Below are 22987 nucleotides of genomic sequence, written 5' to 3'. Positions count from 1 at the left end.
GTATTTTATTTGGGTTAGGATTTCTGTTTAAGCAATGAATTTTTATCATATTATGTCTATGTTTTAGTTTGCTATAAATACCCCCATGTAATTCTTTAAAATTTAGATTTGAATGTTGAGTAAACCTTTTCCTAGAACCCTCTGATTTCGTCCTTTCGATCTATGTTTTCATCTCCTCGACCTCTGATATTCAATCACTACCAAACGAACCCTTAATTTGAAAGAGGCTTTTACTTAGCCCCAAAAATAAATACAATATAAGCCAAATAAGCAAGAGCAAAAATCTTATATGACCATTTTGCCCATAGTGCGAAAATAAAATTAACAAGTGACTTGTTGCCTAAGTTGAGAATTGCAAAATATAATTTGTCACTGCAAAGTTGTAAAAGCAAAAAGACCTGCTCTCACAAATACTACTAGATCAGAAGAAGCAGAAGAGAAAGAGGAAGAAGACAGTGGAACGATGGCGAGGTACGACAGAGCCATAACGGTGTTTTCTCCAGATGGTCATCTCTTTCAAGTCGAATACGCACTCGAAGCTGTGCGCAAGGGTAACGCCGCCGTCGGCGTACGTGGCACCGACACCATCGTTCTCGGCGTCGAAAAGAAGTCCACTGCCAAGCTCCAGGACTCCAGGTCCATCTCTCTCTCTCTCTCTCTCTCTCTCTCTCAAACAATGATTTTCTGTGCTTTGATCTAACAGATTGAAAATGAGGTTGGGTTTACGGTTAGGGTTTTTATACGACATCGATTTCTAATTTTGCTTTCGATTTCTGCAATCGGTTGATTGATGCTTCTGCATTTGTAACGAAATTGAAATAAGGAAATGTAAGATGTTAATTGGGTCCTTGCTATTTTAAACAAACATGATGTTAATTTTACCTTGGAAATCCCAGTGTAAAAAATAGATAGTTTATTTATTCGTTTATGAAGTCTTGTTTCTCCCTTTTATTCAGAATTTTGGTAATCAGACTTTGAAGTCCTAATCAAATGAAAACTATTATGAAAATGGGGAAGAATTTTTCAGAAGACTGTATTATTATTGTGCACTCTGCATCCTCTAAGATATGAATTATGATAGACCTTATATTTTTGTTACATTGGCCTTGAGACGAGCGTATAATAACACTTTTCAAGTATTCCAAGCTTTTATCTTTGACAGGACTCCCAACCACATATCAGTTACTCATTTAGGAATTAGGATGCAATTCAAGTCTTAAATCAATAGCCTTTTAACTTTATAAGTTTTTCTTCTCCTTATAATTCATAATAGAATCTAGTGCTTCTCAAGGAACAGAAAGAGAGGTCCTGCTTTTGACTGTCTTCTAACCATTTTGTTGCTTCTGCTGTGCAGATCAGTGAGGAAGATCGTGAACCTGGATAATCACATTGCTCTAGCCTGTGCTGGGCTCAAAGCAGATGCTCGTGTTTTGATAAACAAGGCGAGGATTGAATGTCAAAGCCACAGGCTTACTGTTGAGGATCCAGTAACAGTTGAGTATATAACGCGTTACATTGCTGGTCTTCAGCAAAAGTACACACAAAGTGGTGGTGTGAGACCATTTGGTCTTTCAACTTTGATTGTTGGTTTTGATCCATACACGGGTTCACCATCACTATACCAGACAGATCCTTCTGGGACTTTTTCAGCATGGAAAGCTAATGCAACTGGAAGAAACTCCAATTCGATAAGGGAATTTCTGGAGAAGAACTTCAAAGAAACTTCTGGGCAAGAAACCATAAAGCTTGCAATCCGTGCTTTGCTTGAGGTATGTTGTTTGTGCTTGTGAGTTTAGATGTTTTGCTTGAGGCCTTAGCATCTCATTTGTTCTTGTGTTATTGTATGCTGAACATTTACATATTGTTCTTTAGAAGCCAAACTTTCAAATTGTGTAAAATTTCATTTGTAGGTTGTTGAAAGTGGGGGAAAAAACATAGAGGTGGCTGTGATGACTAAGGATCATGGTCTGCGGCAACTTGAAGAAGCTGAAATTGATGCTATTGTTGCTGAGATAGAAGCAGAGAAAGCCGCTGCTGAGGCGGCAAAGAAGGGCCCTCCTAGGGAAACATGATCTTGTATCATCCTATTTTCATTTTGCAAGTTTATTTTACTAGCTCTGGTTCATGTCCTCCACCTTGCTGTTCTTTCGGAGTTGTACTTTGCACTTGCTGTGGCTTAAACTGATCACTGTCATCAGCATTTAGTATGCTCATGAGCTTCAAAACTGCTAGTTATTACTGCTTATATTTTCAAATGGATTGGGATTTGCTTAATTAAGTTTTAATTGAGACTGTTAGAATCATTGTCTTTTAATTTGTGATGATTAATTCGGGGATTTTATGAAGATTCAACAATCTAGTTTATTCTACCATTTGCTACACCCAACTTAATTTGGGTGTCCTCCAAATTTGGCAGCTTTCCTCCAATTAATGGCTTAAAACTCACTTGGAGGAAATGGTTCTGTAAAGAGTGATCGGATCCAGATTTGATCTTGTCTATAGTGCCTTATTCTCCAAGTTGGTAAATCCTGTTTTCACCTTTGCGTTTGATCTCTCTTTGTAAGACCAAAATTTACAACTTACCCACTATAAATGCAGAAAAACAAACTTATAATAGGGATAGCAATGTTTTGTTATTTCTACAATAAAACAACGACACGCGAAAAAGTTATCTTACGTGTCAATGCTTCGTTGGTCGAGATAACAAAAAATATTTTCTAAATGGCTTCCAATCTCAGATCAGGCCGAAAAAATTTATTAGGTTTAGTTTTAGTTGACCCGCGAACTTAGGGCCCACAAGTACTCAACAATATAATATAACAAAAGCCAAAAAAGAAAATTTACTCAAAAAATTGGCCCATGCAGGTCTCGAACCTGCGACCTTCGCGTTATTAGCACGACGCTCTAACCAGCTGAGCTAATAGGCCGATTTGCTCTTTCGTTCGTTATTTTTTTTTTCAATCGTATTTTATTTATCTAACTCTGTTCATGCCTTCCGTGGCGGTTCTTCCTACTTCTCTTCTCTCTTTTTTCTTCCCCGATATTGGAAAAAAAAACATAGACGCAGAGTTTCCGCCATGAAAGAAGATTACGAGGTACAGTTTTCAAAACTTGAACTTCAATTCTTCTTCTTTTTTTCCTTAATTTAGAAGAAATTAAATTTCGTTTCAATTCTGATACCATCGACACCTGCACCGTCTCTAAACCAAAACCAAAACACGACCTTCATCTGTTCTCTCTTTGGCTAACCCTCGAAACAACACCCAAATCCAACCACAACCACCTCATCAAAATTTGATTTTTCGCAAGTTTACATGTTCTTAATCTATTTAGTTTTTTTTGTTTTACGTTGGCTTTTGGAAATTTTATGGATTGTAGGCGTGGTTGGTGTTAGATTTTGAATCATTGCGACCTTTGTGTAGTGAAAACTTGTAGCTGGATTTCAGAAATTGGAAGTTTTGGTGTGTTTGTTTAGATGGTCAATCAATTTTATGAACTCTGTGTTAGAATTTGCGTATTGGAAGATTAAGAATAGGGGATGTCCCCAATTGGAATTTTCTGGGCACATAAGGTTTTAAAATTCATGTTCCAGTGATCTGTGGATTTTGGACGATAAATCACGTTTGCATATTTTATGTTCTGTAAAAAGCAAAAAAAAAAAGTAATAATAATAATGCATGATTGAATTGTTGTGGGTAACAATTGTAGAAAGCAAAAGGCAAAACGAAAATAGGAAGTGATAGCTTTTCCTTTGTTTGTCAGTCTAGTGTTAACTGTGTGCCCCTTGTTCCAATGGGGAGTGATGGTACTCCATTATCATCATGCACAGATAAAGTGAATGGCAGAAGAAATTTGTTGAGGTTAACATCAGATTATGCTTATGATCGTGTTTTGGAGCTCCATGAACAGGTGTTTTGTTCTATGATACGTTTCACTTCTCGTTGGTTTTGCTGATAGAGATACTAAATTAGGTGACTGAACCCTTGGTACCTTCTCAAGTTCATATGACTTAAATCATTTGTGTGCTTCAGGCGGATAGAGGTTTATTTAGTATTTAAATGTCTTTGTGTATGTTTTGGATCAGCTGGTGTTTGGTGTTGCAAGTTTGATGAGATGCTTCTTAATTGCCGAAACGACTTTAATTTGTTTTTTTCTGGCTTTATTTATATATAGATTGATGAGAAAAAGCAAGCTGCTGCTGATGTATTGTTTAACTATTCAAAATTTGTGATGGCGTGCATTGGAAATCAAGTTCGACCTTGTGACTTGAGGTTGCATCTAATGAAGGTAATCAGGAATTGATTGTTTTATATTGTTCTATCTGATGAGAGAATAGATGTAGCCTGTAGGATTCTTGCCTTGTGTATAGACATGTTAACTTATATTTGCCTCTGGTGATTACTTCTTTCATTCTTCAGGAGATTTCAGGTATACCAACTTCTCTGAAGAAAGATTCAGCCCAGAGAGCAGCTTCTCCTGATGCAATGGGCGAATCATCAAGCTCGGGTACAGCTAGACTTGATAAAACAGACAGTTTTCGGGATCGGGCGCTATAGTTTGAAGTAGTGGCGGTTATTTATTTGATATTCAAGGTTATCTGTCTTGTATTGCTGCCTCGCCTCACCTCGCCTCACCCTGGTTTCCCATTCCCTTTATGTATGTAATGTTCTCATTTTACTTTGTGATATAGCAGAATTTTACCTATGCTTGTGATCATAACTTGGGGTAGATCTTGCTTCTCTCTTTCTCTGTTCGCTAATGTTGTTGTCTCTATGATTACTTGAATTTTTGGACACAAATTTATGCGTTAGTTTGGTAAAAATTGATCGGGCAAAGGTCTGGGGCAACTCAGACAACCCATCTATCGGACCAATATTATGGCCCATCACCTTAGTGTGATTGTTTGTGTGGGCCCATTATGCAAAGTTTTTTAATGCAAATTACAGTCTCGTTAATCTAATGACCTAAAAATGAGTCCTGTGACGTCCCTCTTTAATACCGGTCATTGGATTAATCCGATGACGCATATAATTAGTAGTTTATTCTATCCCAATAAATAAAATAAAAATCAGGATAAACGTTCAATTTGTCTTCCACCCCAGCCATCTTCTTCCCTCATCCCTTCTCTCGCTCTTCCTCTCAGCATCTTCATTCCCTTTCTATCTAACCTAGGGATACGCATTCATTTGTCTTCATTCATCCCAACTATCTTCTCATTATCCCCTCTCTCTCTCTCTCTCTCTCTCTCTCTCTTCCTTGTGTCGTTCTAAGTTTAGGAAAGATGAAGAAATTCACGCAAGCGATTCCCTGCCTTCTTCTCATTCCACTGACAACCAAAATATCTTCGTGAGTCAGAATATTAAATTCAATAAATTTCTTAAATATTTTGCAAATAAATATGATGGCCTCAAGTCCAAAGATGGCGGCTCTCGATTGCTGCTTGATTACCTATGTCGCTTGCGTTAAGCTTTCTTCGCTTTCAGTTCTCGGAGATGCACAGGTCGTGGATTCCAAAGCCTAACAAGCCAGAAAAGGTTTTCAGATATCCATTAAAAGCCCTGGTTTTAATATCTGGTCCAACCCGGGACGGAAAAGAAGGTCAAAACGGACCTATTGATTGACCATAGATGCGAACTCCCACACCCTTAGCCAGTACCAGCGACTAGTCTTCGGGCAACGAGGTATATATATGGCATTAACATGTCATCAATGCACCAAGGGAGTTCTTTAACCTCTCAACTTGATTCTTCAGTTTTTTTTTTTCCTGCTAGTGCTTCTCGTTTTGCCACAAATGAAGATAATTGCCACGCTGTCATAAGTTCTTGGTAGTTTTCAATCAATCCAAGACCTCTATCTACAATCATTCCTGCAAAGAGGATGATGGTACGGAGATGGCTGAGGGAGAATAACGAGAGAGTAAGAGGATGAAGATGGCTGAGGGGAAGAAGGGCCTGGGTTTGAACGTGTAACCCTAATTTTTATTTATTTATTGGGTTAGACTAATTAAAATAAATAATTAAAAGAGTTTGGGTAAGGTAAGGAGCATGAGTGAGGGTTTAAATTACTATATCATATGTGTCATTTGATTAATCCAATGGCATGTATTAAAGAGGCCCTCACAATACCTTATTTTTAAGTTTTTAGGTGAGCGGGACTGTTACACTGCATAATCAAATAAGAATATACTCAATTAATGATCTACAAAAGCACTTAAGTGATAATCGGTTAGCCAAATAATACGACACTAATAATTCAACTGAACTTATTAAATTACTAATGAGTTAGCACTTGAGCATTATTAATACAACTTAACATCTTTATAACATAATATATCTATCGTCGGACCATATAACACTTCCTTGTATAAGAAATGAACTTTTAACTTAATATTTCTCCATCCGTATAATTGGACGTTTATATCTCCTTGGGCATTTTGAACCTAGGGTAGAATTTAATTTAAAAATAATCACATATGTTCTTGAATTTGAATATGTAATTAAAAGGGGATATTCGTTCAAAATTGTCAATAATTATTTTTTTATGTAAATCTTGTATGTATGGTATGTAGCATCGAATATAGAAATTGGAAATTAATAATAATTAGCAAAACTTGGACAACGGCGCAGATACGCGCATACTTCATTTTCCGCTACAATATAGAAAAACACCCGCAACGGCTAGTTTGTCGAACGGTAACACCCAACGGTCAAAAAATTCAAATCTCTATAATTTCTCATATTACCCCCCACGAAACCACACCGTTTCTTTCATTCTCTCTGCCCCTCTCTCTCACCCTCCTTCCCCATTCTTCTTCTCTCTCCTCTGAGACTTCTCTTCTTCATCTAAAAAGCCTTCCGTATATCTTCTTCATCTTTAGATCTCACTTCTGCTATATATCATTCAAATTCAAAGATGTTGCAAGATATGTGGAATGCTCCGCCTGGTTTCAGACCCACCAAGTCTGCCCCTTCCTCACCAGCCAAGCCTCTTGGAGTTTCGAGGACCCGGTCTGAGTCGTTTCATGTGACTCACAAAGTCCCAGTAGGCGACACTCCTTATGTTAGAGCCAAGAATGTTCAGGTAAATCTTCTGGGTTCTTTTTAAAATTTGGATCAGAAATCTGGAAATTGTTCTTTTTTCTTGTTTTGGTTCATGTTCTAATTGATGGGTGCTTTTTGTTTTCCAATAGTTGGTGGATAAGGATCCAGAAAAGGCGATCCCACTATTTTGGGCTGCCATTAATTCTGGGGACAGAGTGGACAGTGCTTTGAAAGACATGGCTATTGTGATGAAGCAACAGAACCGGGCTGAAGAAGCCATTGAAGCCATCAAGTCACTGAGACACCGGTGTTCGGATCAAGCCCAAGAATCTCTTGACAACATTCTTTTGGATCTTTACAAGGTATGAAAACCCCCCAAAATATTCGTAAATTCTAATTATGATATGAGACTAACAAGCAGTTACTGATAATTTGGGCGAATTTTTTTTTTTCTATAGAGATGTGGGAGATTGGATGACCAAATAGCACTTTTGAGGCACAAGTTGTACTTGATTCAACAAGGGATGGCCTTCAATGGAAAGCGCACCAAAACTGCCAGATCTCAGGGGAAGAAATTTCAAGTCTCTGTGGAACAAGAAGCCACTAGATTACTGGTAAGATTTCGATGCAAACGAAAACCAAATATTTGTTATTTCACTTCAAAATTAGTGACAACAGTGAGACTAATTCTGTGTTTGTGTTTTCAGGGGAACTTGGGGTGGGCTTTAATGCAGCAGAACAACTACATTGAAGCTGAAGATGCTTATAGGCGTGCTCTAACAATTGCACCAGATAATAACAAGATGTGCAACCTTGGGATTTGTCTAATGAAGCAAGGAAGAATTTCTGAGGCTAAAGAAAATCTTCGCCGTGTTAAACCCGCAGTTGCAGATGGTCCAAGAGGAACTGATTCCCATCTCAAAGCCTACGAAAGGGCTCAGCAGATGCTCAAGGATCTTGAGTCTGAGATGATGAACAAGGGCGGGGACCGGGTTGAGCAAAGCAGGCTTTTCGATGCCTTCCTTGGGTCTTCATCGATTTGGCAGCCTCAGCCTTGCAGAGACCACCACCATAGCAGCTTGCCAGGAACAACAGATTCTGTTAAAACTCACCAAGATGAGTTTGCTGATGAGAATATCAATTCAAACATAAACATATTCACAAACCAGATGGGGCTTCCCCAGCATAAAAGTATAAAGCAAGTTCCTCAAGCCCCTCCTCCTTTTGGAAACTCACTAAATGTTGCTGCACAGCCCTACTACGCAAAGTTCATGCCAGCCCCAACTAACAATCAAATTGCTGAGACCCTTAAGAGAACAAGGTCTGGAAATGCTGCCAATTCAATGAGAGTGACCGATACGGCTGAGATCACAAAGCCTACTGTGGAATTGGGTGTACCAGAGAACAAGACCAGAAGAAGGCTCTCTCTTACATCTGAAGAAACAGGGGACGAGTTAACAAATTTGTTGCCCGACAACAAGGACTTTGAAGAAGCTATCATCTCTGCGGTTATTGACCCAACTAATGAAACTGGGAAGGTGACTGGTACCAGCAACAGTTCCGGGATCTTTCCGAAGAAGATTGAAAAGAGGCTGAGGGTTTTTCAAGATATTACTCTCTCTTTGAGTCCAAGGGCCTGAACTAATTTAATCTAATTAGTCTTCTATATTAATCATTTACCTTTAAACTCATTTAATTTGAAGAATTGCATAGTTTTTTTAGGCTGGAGATGAACTTGTTCTCCTTTCTTTATCTTATCTTCTGGGAGAGAGTAGAGTATGTAGTTGAAGTTGTACGGGTAGAGATTCTATGTATGCCTTGCAAATTGTAAACAGGGCCAATCTTTAACAGAACAATAATAATAATAACGGCTCTTTTTCTACAACTCTCAATACTGTCAAGTGTGAAATCATTTTTGTTCTGGCTAGTTTAAAATCAACTGTCACACCATCATATTTATTCATGACAATTTACATAAAATCTGGACAACAATAAAATTTAAAAGAAAACATGGAGCTACGAGCAAGGCAGCTCTGCTCTGGAAAGAAAAGAAGCCAGCAGGTCCTTTTCTGCTTGATCGCTAACTCGTGAGCAAAGCCGCCCGTCATAAGGGTTTAAAGGAGGGATATTTTGGAAATATTGGTGATTGAGTTGTCTCAGGTTCCCAGTGAACTGTAGTTTCCACTCTAATTGAGGGTCTTCATGTCTTGGATGAAACCTTGGCATTTGTCGTACACTAGCGCTGCAACTATTGCAGCAGCAATGCTAAGAGTAACTACCAGTTTCGGACCCAGAGAAGGTGAGGTAAAGCCAAGTTCTGATAGTTTCTTGTGTGAAACTGCATAATGTCTGAAGAATGCTTCATTATCCTGCTCATATACAAAATAGTCATGTTAATTGCCAGATGTGAATATGGTAAAATTATCAACTACCACAGCCTGTGATGTGATACCAATCTTTTTTCTTCTTGTAAGCATGGAACACTACAAGGAATTGCAGAAAATAGATAAGTTTCGTAACCACAACAGTCAATGGTATTGACTAACCGTGTGGAAAATCCTTGCATTCTCCTAACTTCATTTGTTTTTGGTTTAATTTTTGGCTTGGAAACTTTATTTACCTTTGCATATAGCTCAACATATCGACGGAACACAGGATCCTCCACTAAAACCTTGTCCGTGGGAAGTTTCAACAGTCCCTCTGATTCCCCTTTCAGCAGTTCCCTGATCACAGAATTTATATCTATAACCAGAGGGAACATTCATTATTGCATATAAAAGTAGACAACTTTCATGAATGTCTTACACAAAATATGAGTTATCAAACTTTTCAGGCTCCTTTGTCCAGGGGCCATCAAAGCCAGATCTGTTCTGATGTGCCCTTCCCTACAGAACCAAAAGAAAAGAAGAGATGAACTCTACGTACAACAAAAACATTGTCTACTTTTAGTATATGGATGGAGAAAGTTACCAGTGTATGGCCTCCAGACAATACCACAATGTCCTTGTCAGACAGGCCCATACGATAGAAAACTTCCCTCAAATGGGATGCACCTATTAACAAATTGAAACAAACAAACATATTTCTTGTGCTACAAGCTGAATTTGCAAATGAAAAACTTGATGAACATGTTGATGACATACCAAGTTTGGCATCGGGAACGCGCTCGTCTGCTGGAGATTGAGTTGAGTCCTGATTGAGAGATAAAGAAAGTTATAAATTTTTTAAAGAAAGAAGAACAGCTTTTAAGTAGGTGTTTCGAAACCGACATGCATACCTTTCTGCCTGGAACAAAGTTAATGGATGGACCTCCAGTGATCTCTACTGCAACAACTCCAGCTAGCTGGAAGACAAACCTTTGAAGTTAGCCAAACTGAGGGTTTCATCAATAATAGCTATTATGCATGTCAAACTATGCATTGCATAACAACCTGGTAGAGGTCAGCATATGTAATTTTGGGGTGTTTGGCCTTCACTTCTTCTGAAAATCAAAGCACAATCAGAAACACGTAGAGAGAGTGAATTGAGAATAAGTAAAAAGGCAAAAGCTTACCACATAAATTAACCGCAATATCCAGTCCATAATTTGCACTACGGTTTAACTCTTCCTCGTTCCTGATTGAGCCATTAGGCCCTCCAGCTACTCCATTCTTTGGTTTAGCGTCGTATGTTGCTGCATCATGCCACCTATCAAAATAATGGTTATATACTTAGAGATTGATTTAAGATCACCTGAATCATCATAAATTAGTTACCATTTCGATAAAAAAAGTTAGGGACTAGATTTTTAAAATGGCATCTTTAAGGCCTAAGAAGGGACCAAATTGTTAACAGCAACAATAGGGTACCCCCACGAAAACAGCTAATGATCGTGTTTGGTTGCTGAGAAAATGATGAAAATAGTGACAACAAGACATCACATTCAAAAGGGCATTTCCTTTTCACCAAGTTTTATGGAGCAACCAAATATAAGGTCATGGGAGGACCAAGTTTAAGGGAAAATTAAGAATGAACATTTACGCTAAACGAAGCATGATAGGGGCGCAGTTCTTGCTGTAGATAAGAGCACGCAGGTCTCGGCGAGCCTTCTCGATTTCCATGAGGTACTCTTTGTTTACTACTGGCGCCATGACTCGAGAGCAAAGGGCTTATTTTAGTCACACTTTACAAAGAAGACGATTTTGTTCCAGTTTATATGGGGAGGTCTAAAAGAAGAATCAGAATAAAGGAATGACTGGCAGGAGGGTTTTGCAAGCGAACAAGAAAAGCATTGGTTCCATGTTTCGAAGGCCAGGGAAGCATCATCTTGCACCTTCTTTCTTGTGCTTTCAAATTTCTTGGTGAAGTTACGAAAAGCAAGCAATATATGGGCCATATCTATTGGAAACATGTCCTTTATAAGTTCAGTTCTAGAATTTCAGAACTTATTACAGAACAGTAAGACAATTAAGTACTAATAACATATGTTCCCCTGATGGAATATGCTTCACTGGCTTCTCATGATATTATTAAAAATATTTACATTTTTACTAGACTTTTTTACGAACTTCGTATAAGTAACTCAGGATCACAACAGCTGCAGCAACGGCAACTCCCACAGCACTTTGTGCCACCAAAGTACTTGTCTTTACAGCTTCCTTGACACTGGACGATGGAGTAAAGCCTAGCTCTGATAGTTTCTTGTGTGACACTGCGTAGTCTTTGAAGAATGCATCCTCATCCTGCAAGGTAATAGAGCCAAAAGGTAAAGCCTTGATTTCACCCAAGCTCTTAATTTCCTTGCAATTTATTTACTGATTTACCGAAGATAAATCAAATTAGTTACCTTTGCATAAAGCTCAACATAGCGGCGGAACTCAGGATGGTCCAATAAAGCCTTGTCTGTGGGAAGTTTCAACAGCCCCTCTGATTCCCCCTTCAGTAGCTCACTGATAAAAATTTAATTACAACATAAACAATTGTCAATGTGTGCTGCATTTGGTCCTACCAATTGAAAGTTTTAAAAATCAATTGTGTTAAGTATAATATTGATTTCTTACACAAAGTATGAATTGTCGAACTTCAAAGGCTCATTCGTCCAAGGGCCATCAAAGCCTGACCTTTCTGGATGTGCTCTACCCTACAGAAACAAAGAAGTATTCAATATATGTATATTATATATAACTGAAAAGTATTTTGCACATTGTTGAGTCCATTAAAAAGCTACCAATGTGTGGGCTCCTGACAGTGCCACAATGTCTTTATCAGACAGACCCATGCGATAAAAGATGTCCTTCAAATGTGATGCACCTGCAGCAAAATCGAAACAACAAACCATTACGACATTGAAGGAAGTCAGAATAATGATTTGTTCATCTTCCTTTAGCACACTAATAAAAAATAACCCAAGAAGAAGAGAGAGAACCTAAGTTTCTGTATTAAAGCAGCTGAAACTTTATCGGCATGCATACCTTGTTTGGCATCTGGAAGCCGTCCTTCTTCCGGAGACTCCAGTGAATCCTGGATTCAGAGATAGAAAGAAAGTTCAACAACTGCAAGGAACATACTTGATAAATATGTTATTAACAACTGCCATGAATGAACATACCTTTCTACCAGGAACAAACTCAATAGTAGGGCCACCAGTGACCTCCACAGCAACAACCCCAGCAAGCTAAGATCATAAGACAGAAAAATTACAAGTTACTCAAATCTGGTTCTCACATGGAGCTAGGTAACTAGCTCATCCAATATTTACAGAAAAAAAATAAAATCCCCTAACTAGTGAATGTGTGTGACATTTTTTATCTGATCAAAATAAAACTTGCTCCATTCATAAAACAAAATAAATAAATAAAAACTATACCTACATTGGTAGATGAGTTAGAAAGTTTCCATAAAGATGAGATCCTCCCCAAAAAATCACACATCGGAACCATAATTCATAAAACAATGGCCCTTGAAATCTACCAGAGTCCATTGAGCTTTGCAGTGTATTATGTTACACAAACATTTTCCTTATGAAATAGCATATAGCAAGGACCAAACAACAAGTACAACATAAGGCCAAAGGTTCACAACAAAACAAAGAGAGATTAAAAAACTACAGTCACCTGGTAGAGGTCAGCATATGTGATCTTCTGATACTTGGCTTTCACTTCCTCTGTTATCAAAACAGAACAACAAAAAGAATTAGGGGAAAATTCAACTGTTTGGCATCTACAATTAAATTTCTTGGGAGCCCGAATGGTTTCCAATTTCAGTCGTTTCAAAGAGTACAGCAACTCAGAATTGGAATTAACTCTAGGATACTTCAAAAACAGTAGAATCCAATAGACAAGCTCTGTCTATGAGTTGACCTCATCAAAATCAGTACAAATTTTTTGCTTTTTTAATATGAAAACTATCAGTATAAACTATCAATGAATTGCTTAAGAACTTCAGTACAGATAAAAGTTCCCGAAAATTCTCACCACAAAAATTGACAGCAATTTTCAAACCACTATTTGCGCCATGGTTTAGCTCATGCTCATTCCTGATGGAGCCATTAGCACCACCGGTTTTCGTTTCAGCATTGTGTGTACCAGCATCATGCCACCTGCCTCAATTGATTGAATGTAATTTCTGATTAGTAAGAATTTAAAATTTTAAAAAGAAAGAAAAATTAAAACTTTCTTCTTCTTTTATTCATTGACTTTGGTGATTGGACAGTAACAGGCTATGAGCTGTTTGGTCAAACGGAAAATGCAAGAAAGAAAAAAAGAAACTCAAAACCGAAACAGTAAACTCATCCTTACTCAAAACTAGAACTAGACACTAGATATAAATTTCATTTCCCCTTCCTTCTCCTAGTTTTTCTCGGGAGCCAAACGGAACGTGGAAACAGCAAAGACGAAAGTGAAAAGAGAGCACTTACGCCAATCGAACCATGATAGGAGCGCAGTTCCTGACGGAGATGAGAGCGCGAAGGTCCCGACGAGCCTTCTCGACTTCCTTGAGGTACTGCGCGTCCACTACTGGCTCCGCCATGAGAGAATCGGCCGACGAAATCGCAGGCTATGCGGAATAGAAGCAAAATCAAAAGCGAAGAAGGCAACGAACACAACGATTGAATTGAAGGCAACGATTGGTTTGCTTTGCTTTGGCCCGCTCTGTGTGTGGATGGATATACCGGATTGGATTAGCGGGAGAGAAGCTTGGGCGTTTTTTTTTCTTACTTTTCGTTATTATTTTATTATTGAAGGTGATTATGGTGCAGCGTAATTATAGCGCGTGCGGAGCACGGGCTTGAAGAGCACGATAAGTGAACTATTGGGAGGTGTTGGTGGAGCGTGGGATTTAAAATGATTTGAGAGCGCGTGTGGGGGAGAAGCTCCTTATCTCTCTTGGGCTTCGGACCTTCCAGTGCGGTCGTGGAACAGATTAACGAACTATTTTGACGAAAACCTTGGGGTAAACGAAAGGACGATTATCGTTACGTTGCGCCCGCAGTTTCGGTCTGGCCCAGTAGGGCCTAAAAGGCTTTGAGAAAGATCGGAGTTTTTGGTGAAAGTACTGTGATTCTTGTAGCCCAATCATTTCCAAGCCTTGCCAATGACCGCAATCCGAGAAAAACTTTCATGAGGCGGTTCTATAACAATTCTGTGTCTAGACCCTAGGTGATATTAGTCATAGACACAGAATATCAAACCGTCTCACGAAAGTTTTTCCCCTCCCAACAATGCTCGTGGAAGTTGGTTTTTAACTCTTTCTTTCTATGATATTATCCTTTTGGAAACTGATTTGTATGATGCACTCATTCTCTCTTACCTTGACTGGAAGGAATGTTCTTGTGAGAAAAATTAGCAATTAGGTTATATTGTAAAAGGTGTTTTCATATAATTAGCTAGTGTTTCAAGTTTTCCTATTTAAAAAGTTTGTATTTTATGTTGCTTGTTAGAATTTAGCACGATATAGATGTTAAGTGAACAACATAACGTACCCGACTATCTGACAGGAAAATATTTATCCTTTCGTACTTATATGTGTACTTCAAATTTGCTCACTTATGTTGCCACAATGTTGGTATACGCATTTATTTTTGTTGACTTATTGTTGAATTTCAAGTGCATAGTGGTTTAGGTGCATGTGGTGCGGTATTATACGAGTAAGTCTGAACACTGAACAATATTTTTTAAACGAAGGCTAGCATATTTCCGCACAATTGTTCATGCACTTGGTCTCCATCTCTAGCTTCAAGTTTGTGATATACGTGGTGCAGGCCAAATTAAGAACCCTAGATGGTTACAAGCTCAAAAGCTCTCTGCTTTCTTCATCAGTTAATAATTTCCCGTCAAAGAAAACAGAGGCTGTATAATTGCATTGCTGTGATAAGTCAGGAAGCTTCAGTTTGTAAAAAGTAAAACCATCACATAATATTATGACTAAACATGAGTTTCTGTTAACGACAATGGTCCACACATGCATTGGTCACTTGTAATCAACGGTTTATAGTTGCCCAAACAAGTCTACATTCACTTTAATCAAGGGCCTATAATTGTTGATGCACACGTTAAAGACTGTGTCTAACATTATATATATATATATATATGTATGAGGTGACCGAAGAGCGCATAATTTAAAATTTGAGAAAGCTGAAGGCAACGTTGTTGCCATTTTAACCCTGAAATGAAATGCTCTCTCTCTCTCTCTCTCTCTCTCTCTCTCTCTCTCTCTGCGGCATCCACCACGGTTCCCAAAAAGAACCAAAGAGATAGAAAACAAAACAAATTTTAACTTCCAATTTGATACCCATCTGATATCCGTATCAAACAAAATTTTTGTTTATATCATATGGTTATAGAATATACTTAAAAGTACAGTTTTTTATTTTGAGAAGAATAATGCTGTCTTTTTTTAGTATTAATCTAAGGTTTCCTTGATCGGATTAACATTAATCTATTTGAATTGTTATTTTGAGTCATTCTCTCCTTTCATGTGTTTTCCGAGACATTATTGCACTGTTTGATTGTGAATTGACTCAACCGTTAATAAAAAGAACAACTTATATGTAATATATTTCATACACATAAATGTATGAAACCTGATATATATATGCTTTTCTCTTTAAAATCCGTCAATATAAACGTGCAATTTGTTTACACACCACTTGTTCACTTGGGATTCAAATCATCAATGTCCCAAAATCCAAATGTTAGAGCTAGTTAGAGTTTGAGGTTATGAGAAAAAGGAAACTTAACGTTATGAGTAAAATGTTGAGGTTAGAATTTGAATTTATTTTTGCCACAAAAAGCTCTCCAGCACTTGAGTCAGTTATGGCAATCCAAAAACTTAATAAATGGTGGTAAAAACAAAAAAATAAAAGAAGCTTGAAGAGTTGAAGCCATAACTCAAACTTTGGATGCTGACTGTTCTGAGTTCCAGACGGACACACCAGCTCATGGTAAATACAGACACATGGTTGGGGTAATTTGGTCAGTAAATTCAAATATATACAATGCTCTCTGGCTCGCTTCCCAAAGCCCAGTGTCTCTGCTCCAGCTCAAGCCCTGTCCCTTGTCCCTCCACCACATCCTAGATAAGTCCCAAACCTACATCTTCACTTCAGAGAGAGAGAGAAAGATAGATCGAAAGCTCCTGATTTGAGATCAAATCAAACCGGGCAAATGTTGCTTTGCCAACCCAGAAAATCCTACAAGAAGAACATTGCAGCTACTAAAACTGTGTGGTTTTTGGAGGTAAGTGTGTGCTTCTGTGTCTTCTGTGTCTGTGCCCATCTCGCAAAGAGTTTCAGAGCCAAAAAAGCAGCCAACTTCGCCTTTAAAATGTGCACAAGATACAACCACTTTTAGAGTTTAGACCACCTATAGCAGAACCCATGACCCCAATAACATGAAAGACCCTCCATTGATGAGACACTGCAAGCTTCATCTGTTCATATGTAGCTAAAAGAACCCTCCTTTTTTTTTCTTTTTGTTCTTTTTCAAAGAACCCTTCTCATTTTTCTTTCTTGTTCTTTTTCTCTCTGGTTTTTAGCAGCAAATCAAGCTGATCAAGAGCAAAATGGGGTGTTGCTATTCAAGAATAGATAGAGAAGAGATGGTTTCGAGATGCAAATCAAGGAAGAGGTACATGAAGCAGCTCGTGAAAGCAAGACAAGCTTGGTCTGCAGCTCACACCATGTATCTTCGTTCTCTTCGCAGCACTGGTGCTGCTCTGCTCCAATTTTCAAATGCTGAAACTATCGTCCATCACCACAACAACCACTACAGCTACCACAACAACCACCACTCGCCACCACAACCGCAAACTCCACAAACCCCTCTCACCCCACAACCGCCGCCGCCGCCGCCACTCAGCTCAAGCTCTGACACATGGACGACATCAACCACAGCCTCGACAGCTCTCCCGCCTCCGCCTCCGCCGCCGCCGCCTCCGTCGTCCACATGGGATTTCTGGGACCCATTTGTGGCTTCTTCTTCGAGGCCAGTGACTGAAGAAGAGTGGGAGGACAACACGACTGCCTCCGATGCGGTGATCACCGTCACGGCGGCGAGCACGGCGGCGCCGCCTTCTGTCGTCAGTGCGTTTTCTAAAGAGAGTGGGGCGCCTACGAGTGAGCTTGCCATGGTGGTTTCGAGAAATGCTAAGGATCTGGTTGAGATTATAAAGGAGCTTGATGAGTATTTCCTCAAGGCTGCTGATGCTGGCGGACTTCTCTCCTTGCTCTTGGAAGTTCCCACCCCTGGATTTTCTTCTTGTCAAAATAAAGGGGGTAAAGTTTTAATGTTTTTTTTTATGTTTGAAGTGATTTTCTTTTTGGGTTCTAGCTCTGTTTGTTTGCTGAGAAAACTGGGGGAAAATGAGAGGAAAGAGAACAATTTTAATTTTTACTGTTTTATATTTTGATGTAATGGATGGTTTTGTTTTTTTTCTTGGGCAGGTAAAGTTTATAACCATGGGTGTAATTTGAGCCCCTCACTGTGGACATGGGGAGGTTCAAGTCCCAAGTTTGGTGGGTTTGGAAAGATGGGTTGTGATGAGATGGTGCTTAGCCATTTAGGTAGTGGGGTTGGAGAGGAGGGTGTTGTGAGTAGCAGCCATTGCTCTACTGTGGAGAGGCTTTATGCTTGGGAAAAGAAACTATACCAGGAAGTCAAGGTAAACTTTTGGTTCTCATATCTTTTGTGGGCTCCTGGTGGAGCTTTTGCCCATACACAATCATATTGTTTTTTTATTTTAATTTTACTTTTGGGGCCCAATCATGACATATGAACTTTGGAGTTTTAAAGTTATTCAATGAGATCATGCACATCCATGTGTGTGTATTTTTGTTTCATTTAGTTTAGATTTATGTTTTCGTTTTGGGGATGGTTTTAGGATGCTGAGACAATAAAGATAGAGCATGAAAAGAGGGTGGCTACCTTGAAGAAGCTAGAGATGAAGAGGGCAGACTATGTGAAGACTGAGAAGACCAAGAATGATGTGGAAAAGCTGGAGTCACAAATGATGGTTGCTTCACAGGCCATTGACACAACTTCTGCTGAAATCATCAAACTCAGGGAGACAGAGCTGTACCCTCAACTCATTGAGCTTGTCAAGGGGTTAGTCTTTTCTTTGGTCAATACTCAAAGGGTTAGTCTTGAGCATACAAGAGTTTTCATTTTCTTTATCTTCTTTTTGGTAAATATATCATCTCAAATTAATGCCACAGATATTGAATATCTGGCTTAACAGACTGAAAGTCAAAGGTCTGATATTTTGGGGTAGCAGTAAAAAAATTCGTTTGACTGCTTTTGACTGGTTGTTTTGTGTCCTTTGTTTGCTTTTCCTGGAAAGATTTACTGATTCGTACAGCCATGTAAACTTTGAAAATACCTTAACACAATACCATATTTTGCTTGCTTTTACAGATTGATGTGCATGTGGAGAAGCATGTATGAGTGCCACCAGGTCCAAAAGCACATTGTTCAGCAGCTCAAATACCTGAACACAATACCATCTACTGAACCTACATCTGAGATTCACAGGCAAGCAACACTCCAGCTTGAGCTTCAAGTCCAGCAATGGCACCAGTCATTTTGCAACCTGGTCAAGGCTCAATTGGACTACATCCAGTCCCTAACAGGATGGCTCCGGCTTAGCCTCTTCCAGTTTAGGAGACATCCAATATCAAAGACAAGTCAAGAATCAAGAATTTACATGCTCTGTGAAGAATGGCACCATGCAATTGACCGGATTCCGGACAAAGTAGCATCTGAAGGAATCAAGAGCTTTTTAACCGTAGTTCATGCTATTGTAGTTCAACAAGCAGAGGAATATAAGCAAAAAAAGAAGTCAGAATCGACATTTAAAGAGCTTGAGAAGAAGGCAACTGTGCTTAGATCGCTGGAGTCCAAGTATGGCCCATATTCAATGCCTGATTCCGCTAGCTCTTCTACAAAGAACCCAGTTGCTGAGAAGCGGGCAAAGGTGGAGGTGTTGAGGGCAAAAGCAGAAGAGGAGAAGAGCAAGCATGAAAAGTCAGTGAGTGTGACAAGAGCCATGACACTAAATAACTTGCAGATGGGGTTTCCTCATGTCTTTGAGGCGATGGTGGGATTTTCAAGTGTGTGTATGCAGGCATTCGAGTCATTATATAACCAAGCCAAAAGTGCTAATCAGGAGCTTGACGTTAAGAGGTTACTACAGTGAGGAGAAGATTCAAATTTCAGGAAGATTGGCAGCACTGTAATCAGTTTTCTGTGTATATCGCGCATCCTTTCAGTAAGCTTGATGTTGAGGGGTTACTAAATCGATGAAAAGACTTAAAAGTTCTGGAGGAATGACAGCATTGTAATCAGTTTTCGTGTATAGATAAATGCACATCCTTTCAGTTATCATTAACCATAGTGGAGGAGACTATCAGTGACAGGATTCCCCTTTTTAAGATAACCTTGACACAATTATGCAGATTAGGGAAACACTGACCCGGAAACAGAAGTGGTTGAATATTTGGAATGCAACAGAGCAAGGATATTCTAGTTAGTTTTCAACTTTTCAAATGTTTGTTCTGTTTTCTCACATGAAAGGCGTCTGGAATGCTATTTACTCTTCCCTTGTTTAGTTTGATAGTTTCCCTTTTCTTCTTGTGGGTTGACTGTTTAGTTTTATTTAATTATTCTTAATGAAGGTGTTTTTTGGTTTGTTTTCTAATTCGTTTGTTTAAAAGTACCATGGCAGTTGTTATGAACCACAAGCAAAATTCAAGTTCGGAGAAAGATAAGGTTTGTAGGTTACCTTTTCTTCTTAGCGTTCACACATTACATTAAGCTTGATTGCAATATTCAGATTCATTAAAACTAGATTTTCATATCAGGAAGAGGAGGCACAACAGGTTGCTTTCCATAGCATATTTGCCCATATTCTGTGTGTTTTGGGCTAAAGCCAAGATATTGTTCATGTTGGCATAATATAAGTCTAGAATTCAAGGGATTATATTTGGACCTCATGTTTCTTTACAGTTCTTGTGTATTACAGAAAAAAATTTGCATTCCTGAGATTCGGAATGTAAACGCACTTATGAACCAGAAGTTTGACGAAATGGGTTAAAAGTAAAACCAGGCTGCTGAATATATACAAAGCCAATATTCACACAATACAGATTAGATAAAGATCAAAACTACATTAAAGTTTTTTTATCAATCAATCTAGAGAACGGGATCTGATATGCACTTCCTAAGCAACCAAATCAAGCGTTTTTCACCTTTGAGAGACAAGAACACCTCCCTTGCAATGGGTTTGTTGAACAGATCAAGCGCAGCAAAATAGACTTGCTCATCAACACCTTGCATCTTATCCAATTCTGCAATACAATTAGCTATGGTGTATCTAGCATTATGTTGCTGTGTAGCAGCTGTCCTCAGCTTTGATGCAGCTGCCATCTCCAATATAGCTCCTGCAATAGCATCATCAATACCCTTGCGCCCTCTTTTACGGATGCCAGTAGTGCTAGGTGTACTAGGTTGAATTGTTTCTTGATCATTGATGGCGTCATTTGCTTCCTCAGAATCTGATGAGGACACTTCTTGCTCTGGTGGACAAGAATTTGGATCCCCACCCTCGTGTTCAGCTGGATGGTCATGTTTCCCGTTTGTTGGTGGTTCTGAAAATATGGTGCACAGCTCTTTATAAATTGGGCAGCCACTGACTTTTAAGGTCTCGGCATCAGGATGTTCCTGCTTAAAGAAGAATCCTACATATCAGGTAGGTTTAGAATTGTGTTGTACAAGCAACGTATATGACGAGGAACATACCCTGACATATTCAGCCCACACTTCATCACTGGCTACAATAGCCCCTGTGGATTCGTCCCAACTGAAGTCACTTCGATCAAGAAGTGAAGTAACTGTAACATAGATCCTCCTCAAAACTGCACCTCGGTTCTTCAGTTGCTCCTTGTCCCATTTCAGACCTGTTCTCTTATGGAACTCATCACACATATACTTCCATGCTTTCTTGCCAAAATTATGATTTTTTCTGTTCCCTTTGTGTACTTGATCCACCATTAAGTTTACAAGTATTTCAGTAAGAGGTGTTGTCCACCTAGCCCTTGACTGTTGCTGCTGATGCTGAAGTGTTAGTCCCCGCGTCCGAGTAGGACGGTTTGCCATCTGAAATCACAAAACATGATTCAAAATAGAAGGCAGGTATAAGCCCAAACAACTAATGCCAAAGAATGAATATTGCCCTACATTTTGCAATTGTGTCAACTTTACATAGACAAAAAAGCAACAAATGAGTTGACTATCTGAAGTCTGAACTGACTTAAATGAACCACCTTTTTATGAGAACAAATTCTACATTTCCAGGGGATGACTGATGACAAATCTCAGTCGCACAGATTCTGATGGCAACCCATTTCTTCTTATAACCCCACTTCTATTCAAGAAGTCATTTCAGAACATTCCCATTACAATTTTTACATCAAAATGCAGACCCACCTGGGATAATCATGCATCCGCTTGACTTTGAGTACGGGTGACAAACAACATGCAAAATACAATACAACCTCAATTGATAAAACTTCTACAATTAAGACAATAGTTTTCCCTGATGCAATTTTCACCAAATAAAAAACATATTAACTGAAAAATTAAGTGCAAAAATAATTTCAAATTATTCATATTTCAAAATTAAAAGATTGAAAGTGTTAAAATAAGCTGAACCAAGAATAAACCCTAAAGAAGTAGAGAGAGAGGTACCTTTGAAGAAGCCCCAACTCTCCGTTGAGGAATGAACTGCTGCTATATTATTAAGGAGTCTATATACCCAATAATGATGATGAGGCGGAGGAGGAGAAAGTAGAGGGAGAGTTTGAAGACAAAAAAAAGCGGAAGAATCGCCGATTTCCTCCGAGTTCAAGAACTGCGTTTTTCCGGCGAACAATTTCGTGCTCCCAAACAAGGCTCTCTCTCAGTCCCAAAAAAATTAAAAAAGTTAAAAATTTCTCGCTTTGCCTTCGTGTGTTCAGGAGAGAAGAGTAATTTTGCTATAAGTCGGAATTAGATGTTAAAGACTTTTTTTTGTTTGCTTTTGTCTTTTTAGCGAAGATTTTTCTGTGTTAATTTTTTTTGTTCAATCATATTTATTTACATTTTTTTAATAGTGATCATATTTACATTTTAGTCATCTTGAGTAAGGGGTAAATAAAAATTTATTCAATTACCATTGACGTTACATACAGTCCATGGTAATTTCAAATTTCAACAATAAAGAGAATTAGGAGATAAAATTTATAATTTCAAGTTTTGACATTGACTTTTCAGTCCGTAGTTATATTTTAATTTATATTTTCTTACACCAGATCATATTATTTTGTTGGAGATAAAATTTGCATTTTTATTATTTCTCAAGTATATTTTTAAGTTTCATTTGTTCTTCTGATCACAAGAAATTTCTCAAGAGAATCAAAAAACAAAAACGAAAAA

At 38.6% G+C, this 22987-nt stretch overlaps 7 protein-coding genes and 1 non-coding gene across 11 annotated transcripts; 4 read left to right on the top strand and 4 right to left on the bottom strand.

Moving 5' to 3' along the window:
* The first annotated feature begins 352 nt into the window (after window positions 1–352).
* Window positions 353–2300, top strand: PAD2 (proteasome alpha subunit D2). The gene is made up of 3 exons (XM_008243836.3): window positions 353–636; window positions 1355–1769; window positions 1911–2300. The coding sequence occupies exons 1-3, from the start codon at window positions 464–466 to the stop codon at window positions 2070–2072; spliced, it is 750 nt and encodes a 249-aa protein (XP_008242058.1). The 5' UTR covers window positions 353–463; the 3' UTR covers window positions 2073–2300.
* A 553-nt stretch (window positions 2301–2853) lies between these two features.
* TRNAI-AAU (transfer RNA isoleucine (anticodon AAU)) lies at window positions 2854–2927 on the bottom strand. Its single transcript has one exon. It is a non-coding gene; the product is annotated as a tRNA-Ile (tRNA).
* Window positions 2928–2939: 12 nt separating this feature from the next.
* LOC103340414 (uncharacterized) lies at window positions 2940–4719 on the top strand. Its single transcript, XM_008243835.3, has 3 exons — window positions 2940–3095; window positions 4174–4287; window positions 4419–4719. Exons 1-3 carry the CDS (start codon window positions 3078–3080, stop codon window positions 4554–4556), a joined length of 270 nt encoding a protein of 89 aa, XP_008242057.1. The 5' UTR covers window positions 2940–3077; the 3' UTR covers window positions 4557–4719.
* Window positions 4720–6755: 2036 nt separating this feature from the next.
* On the top strand, window positions 6756–8925 carry LOC103340412 (Tetratricopeptide repeat (TPR)-like superfamily protein). Its single transcript, XM_008243832.2, has 4 exons — window positions 6756–7080; window positions 7190–7402; window positions 7499–7654; window positions 7748–8925. The coding sequence occupies exons 1-4, from the start codon at window positions 6913–6915 to the stop codon at window positions 8678–8680; spliced, it is 1470 nt and encodes a 489-aa protein (XP_008242054.1). The 5' UTR covers window positions 6756–6912; the 3' UTR covers window positions 8681–8925.
* A 43-nt stretch (window positions 8926–8968) lies between these two features.
* Window positions 8969–11216, bottom strand: LOC103340413 (L-ascorbate peroxidase 3-like). The gene is made up of 9 exons (XM_008243833.2): window positions 11061–11216; window positions 10594–10727; window positions 10472–10521; window positions 10318–10383; window positions 10184–10232; window positions 10011–10093; window positions 9846–9925; window positions 9661–9763; window positions 8969–9409 (listed from the first exon to the last, which is right to left on the bottom strand). The coding sequence occupies exons 1-9, from the start codon at window positions 11168–11170 to the stop codon at window positions 9227–9229; spliced, it is 858 nt and encodes a 285-aa protein (XP_008242055.2). The 5' UTR covers window positions 11171–11216; the 3' UTR covers window positions 8969–9226.
* A 202-nt stretch (window positions 11217–11418) lies between these two features.
* Window positions 11419–14204, bottom strand: LOC103340411 (L-ascorbate peroxidase 3). Its single transcript, XM_008243831.3, has 9 exons — window positions 13936–14204; window positions 13493–13617; window positions 13133–13182; window positions 12628–12693; window positions 12491–12539; window positions 12247–12329; window positions 12080–12159; window positions 11866–11968; window positions 11419–11761 (listed from the first exon to the last, which is right to left on the bottom strand). Exons 1-9 carry the CDS (start codon window positions 14046–14048, stop codon window positions 11570–11572), a joined length of 861 nt encoding a protein of 286 aa, XP_008242053.2. The 5' UTR covers window positions 14049–14204; the 3' UTR covers window positions 11419–11569.
* A 2332-nt stretch (window positions 14205–16536) lies between these two features.
* On the top strand, window positions 16537–20213 carry LOC103340456 (protein ALTERED PHOSPHATE STARVATION RESPONSE 1-like). 4 transcript variants are annotated; one of them, XM_089042790.1, is made up of 5 exons: window positions 16537–16756; window positions 17055–17793; window positions 17962–18179; window positions 18399–18622; window positions 18932–20213. In XM_089042790.1, exons 1-5 carry the CDS (start codon window positions 16685–16687, stop codon window positions 19710–19712), a joined length of 2034 nt encoding a protein of 677 aa, XP_088898916.1. In that variant the 5' UTR covers window positions 16537–16684; the 3' UTR covers window positions 19713–20213. The 4 variants fall into 4 exon arrangements, with proteins under 4 accessions (XP_088898916.1, XP_088898917.1, XP_088898919.1 ...); XM_089042791.1 differs by having other exon boundaries at window positions 16540–16756; window positions 17058–17793; XM_089042793.1 differs by lacking the exon at window positions 16537–16756 and adding an exon at window positions 16819–16959 and having other exon boundaries at window positions 17058–17793.
* Window positions 20214–20605: 392 nt separating this feature from the next.
* On the bottom strand, window positions 20606–22404 carry LOC107881749 (L10-interacting MYB domain-containing protein-like). Its single transcript, XM_016796280.2, has 3 exons — window positions 22262–22404; window positions 21314–21670; window positions 20606–21235 (listed from the first exon to the last, which is right to left on the bottom strand). Exons 2-3 carry the CDS (start codon window positions 21668–21670, stop codon window positions 20708–20710), a joined length of 885 nt encoding a protein of 294 aa, XP_016651766.2. The 5' UTR covers window positions 22262–22404; the 3' UTR covers window positions 20606–20707.
* Between the last annotated feature and the right edge of the window lie 583 nt (window positions 22405–22987).

Source organism: Prunus mume, linkage group LG8, assembly GCF_029339155.1.
Source record: "Prunus mume cultivar Tortuosa linkage group LG8, ASM2933915v1, whole genome shotgun sequence".
Classification (NCBI taxonomy): domain Eukaryota; kingdom Viridiplantae; phylum Streptophyta; class Magnoliopsida; order Rosales; family Rosaceae; genus Prunus; species Prunus mume.
This window is presented reverse-complemented; position numbering and strand designations above follow the sequence as displayed.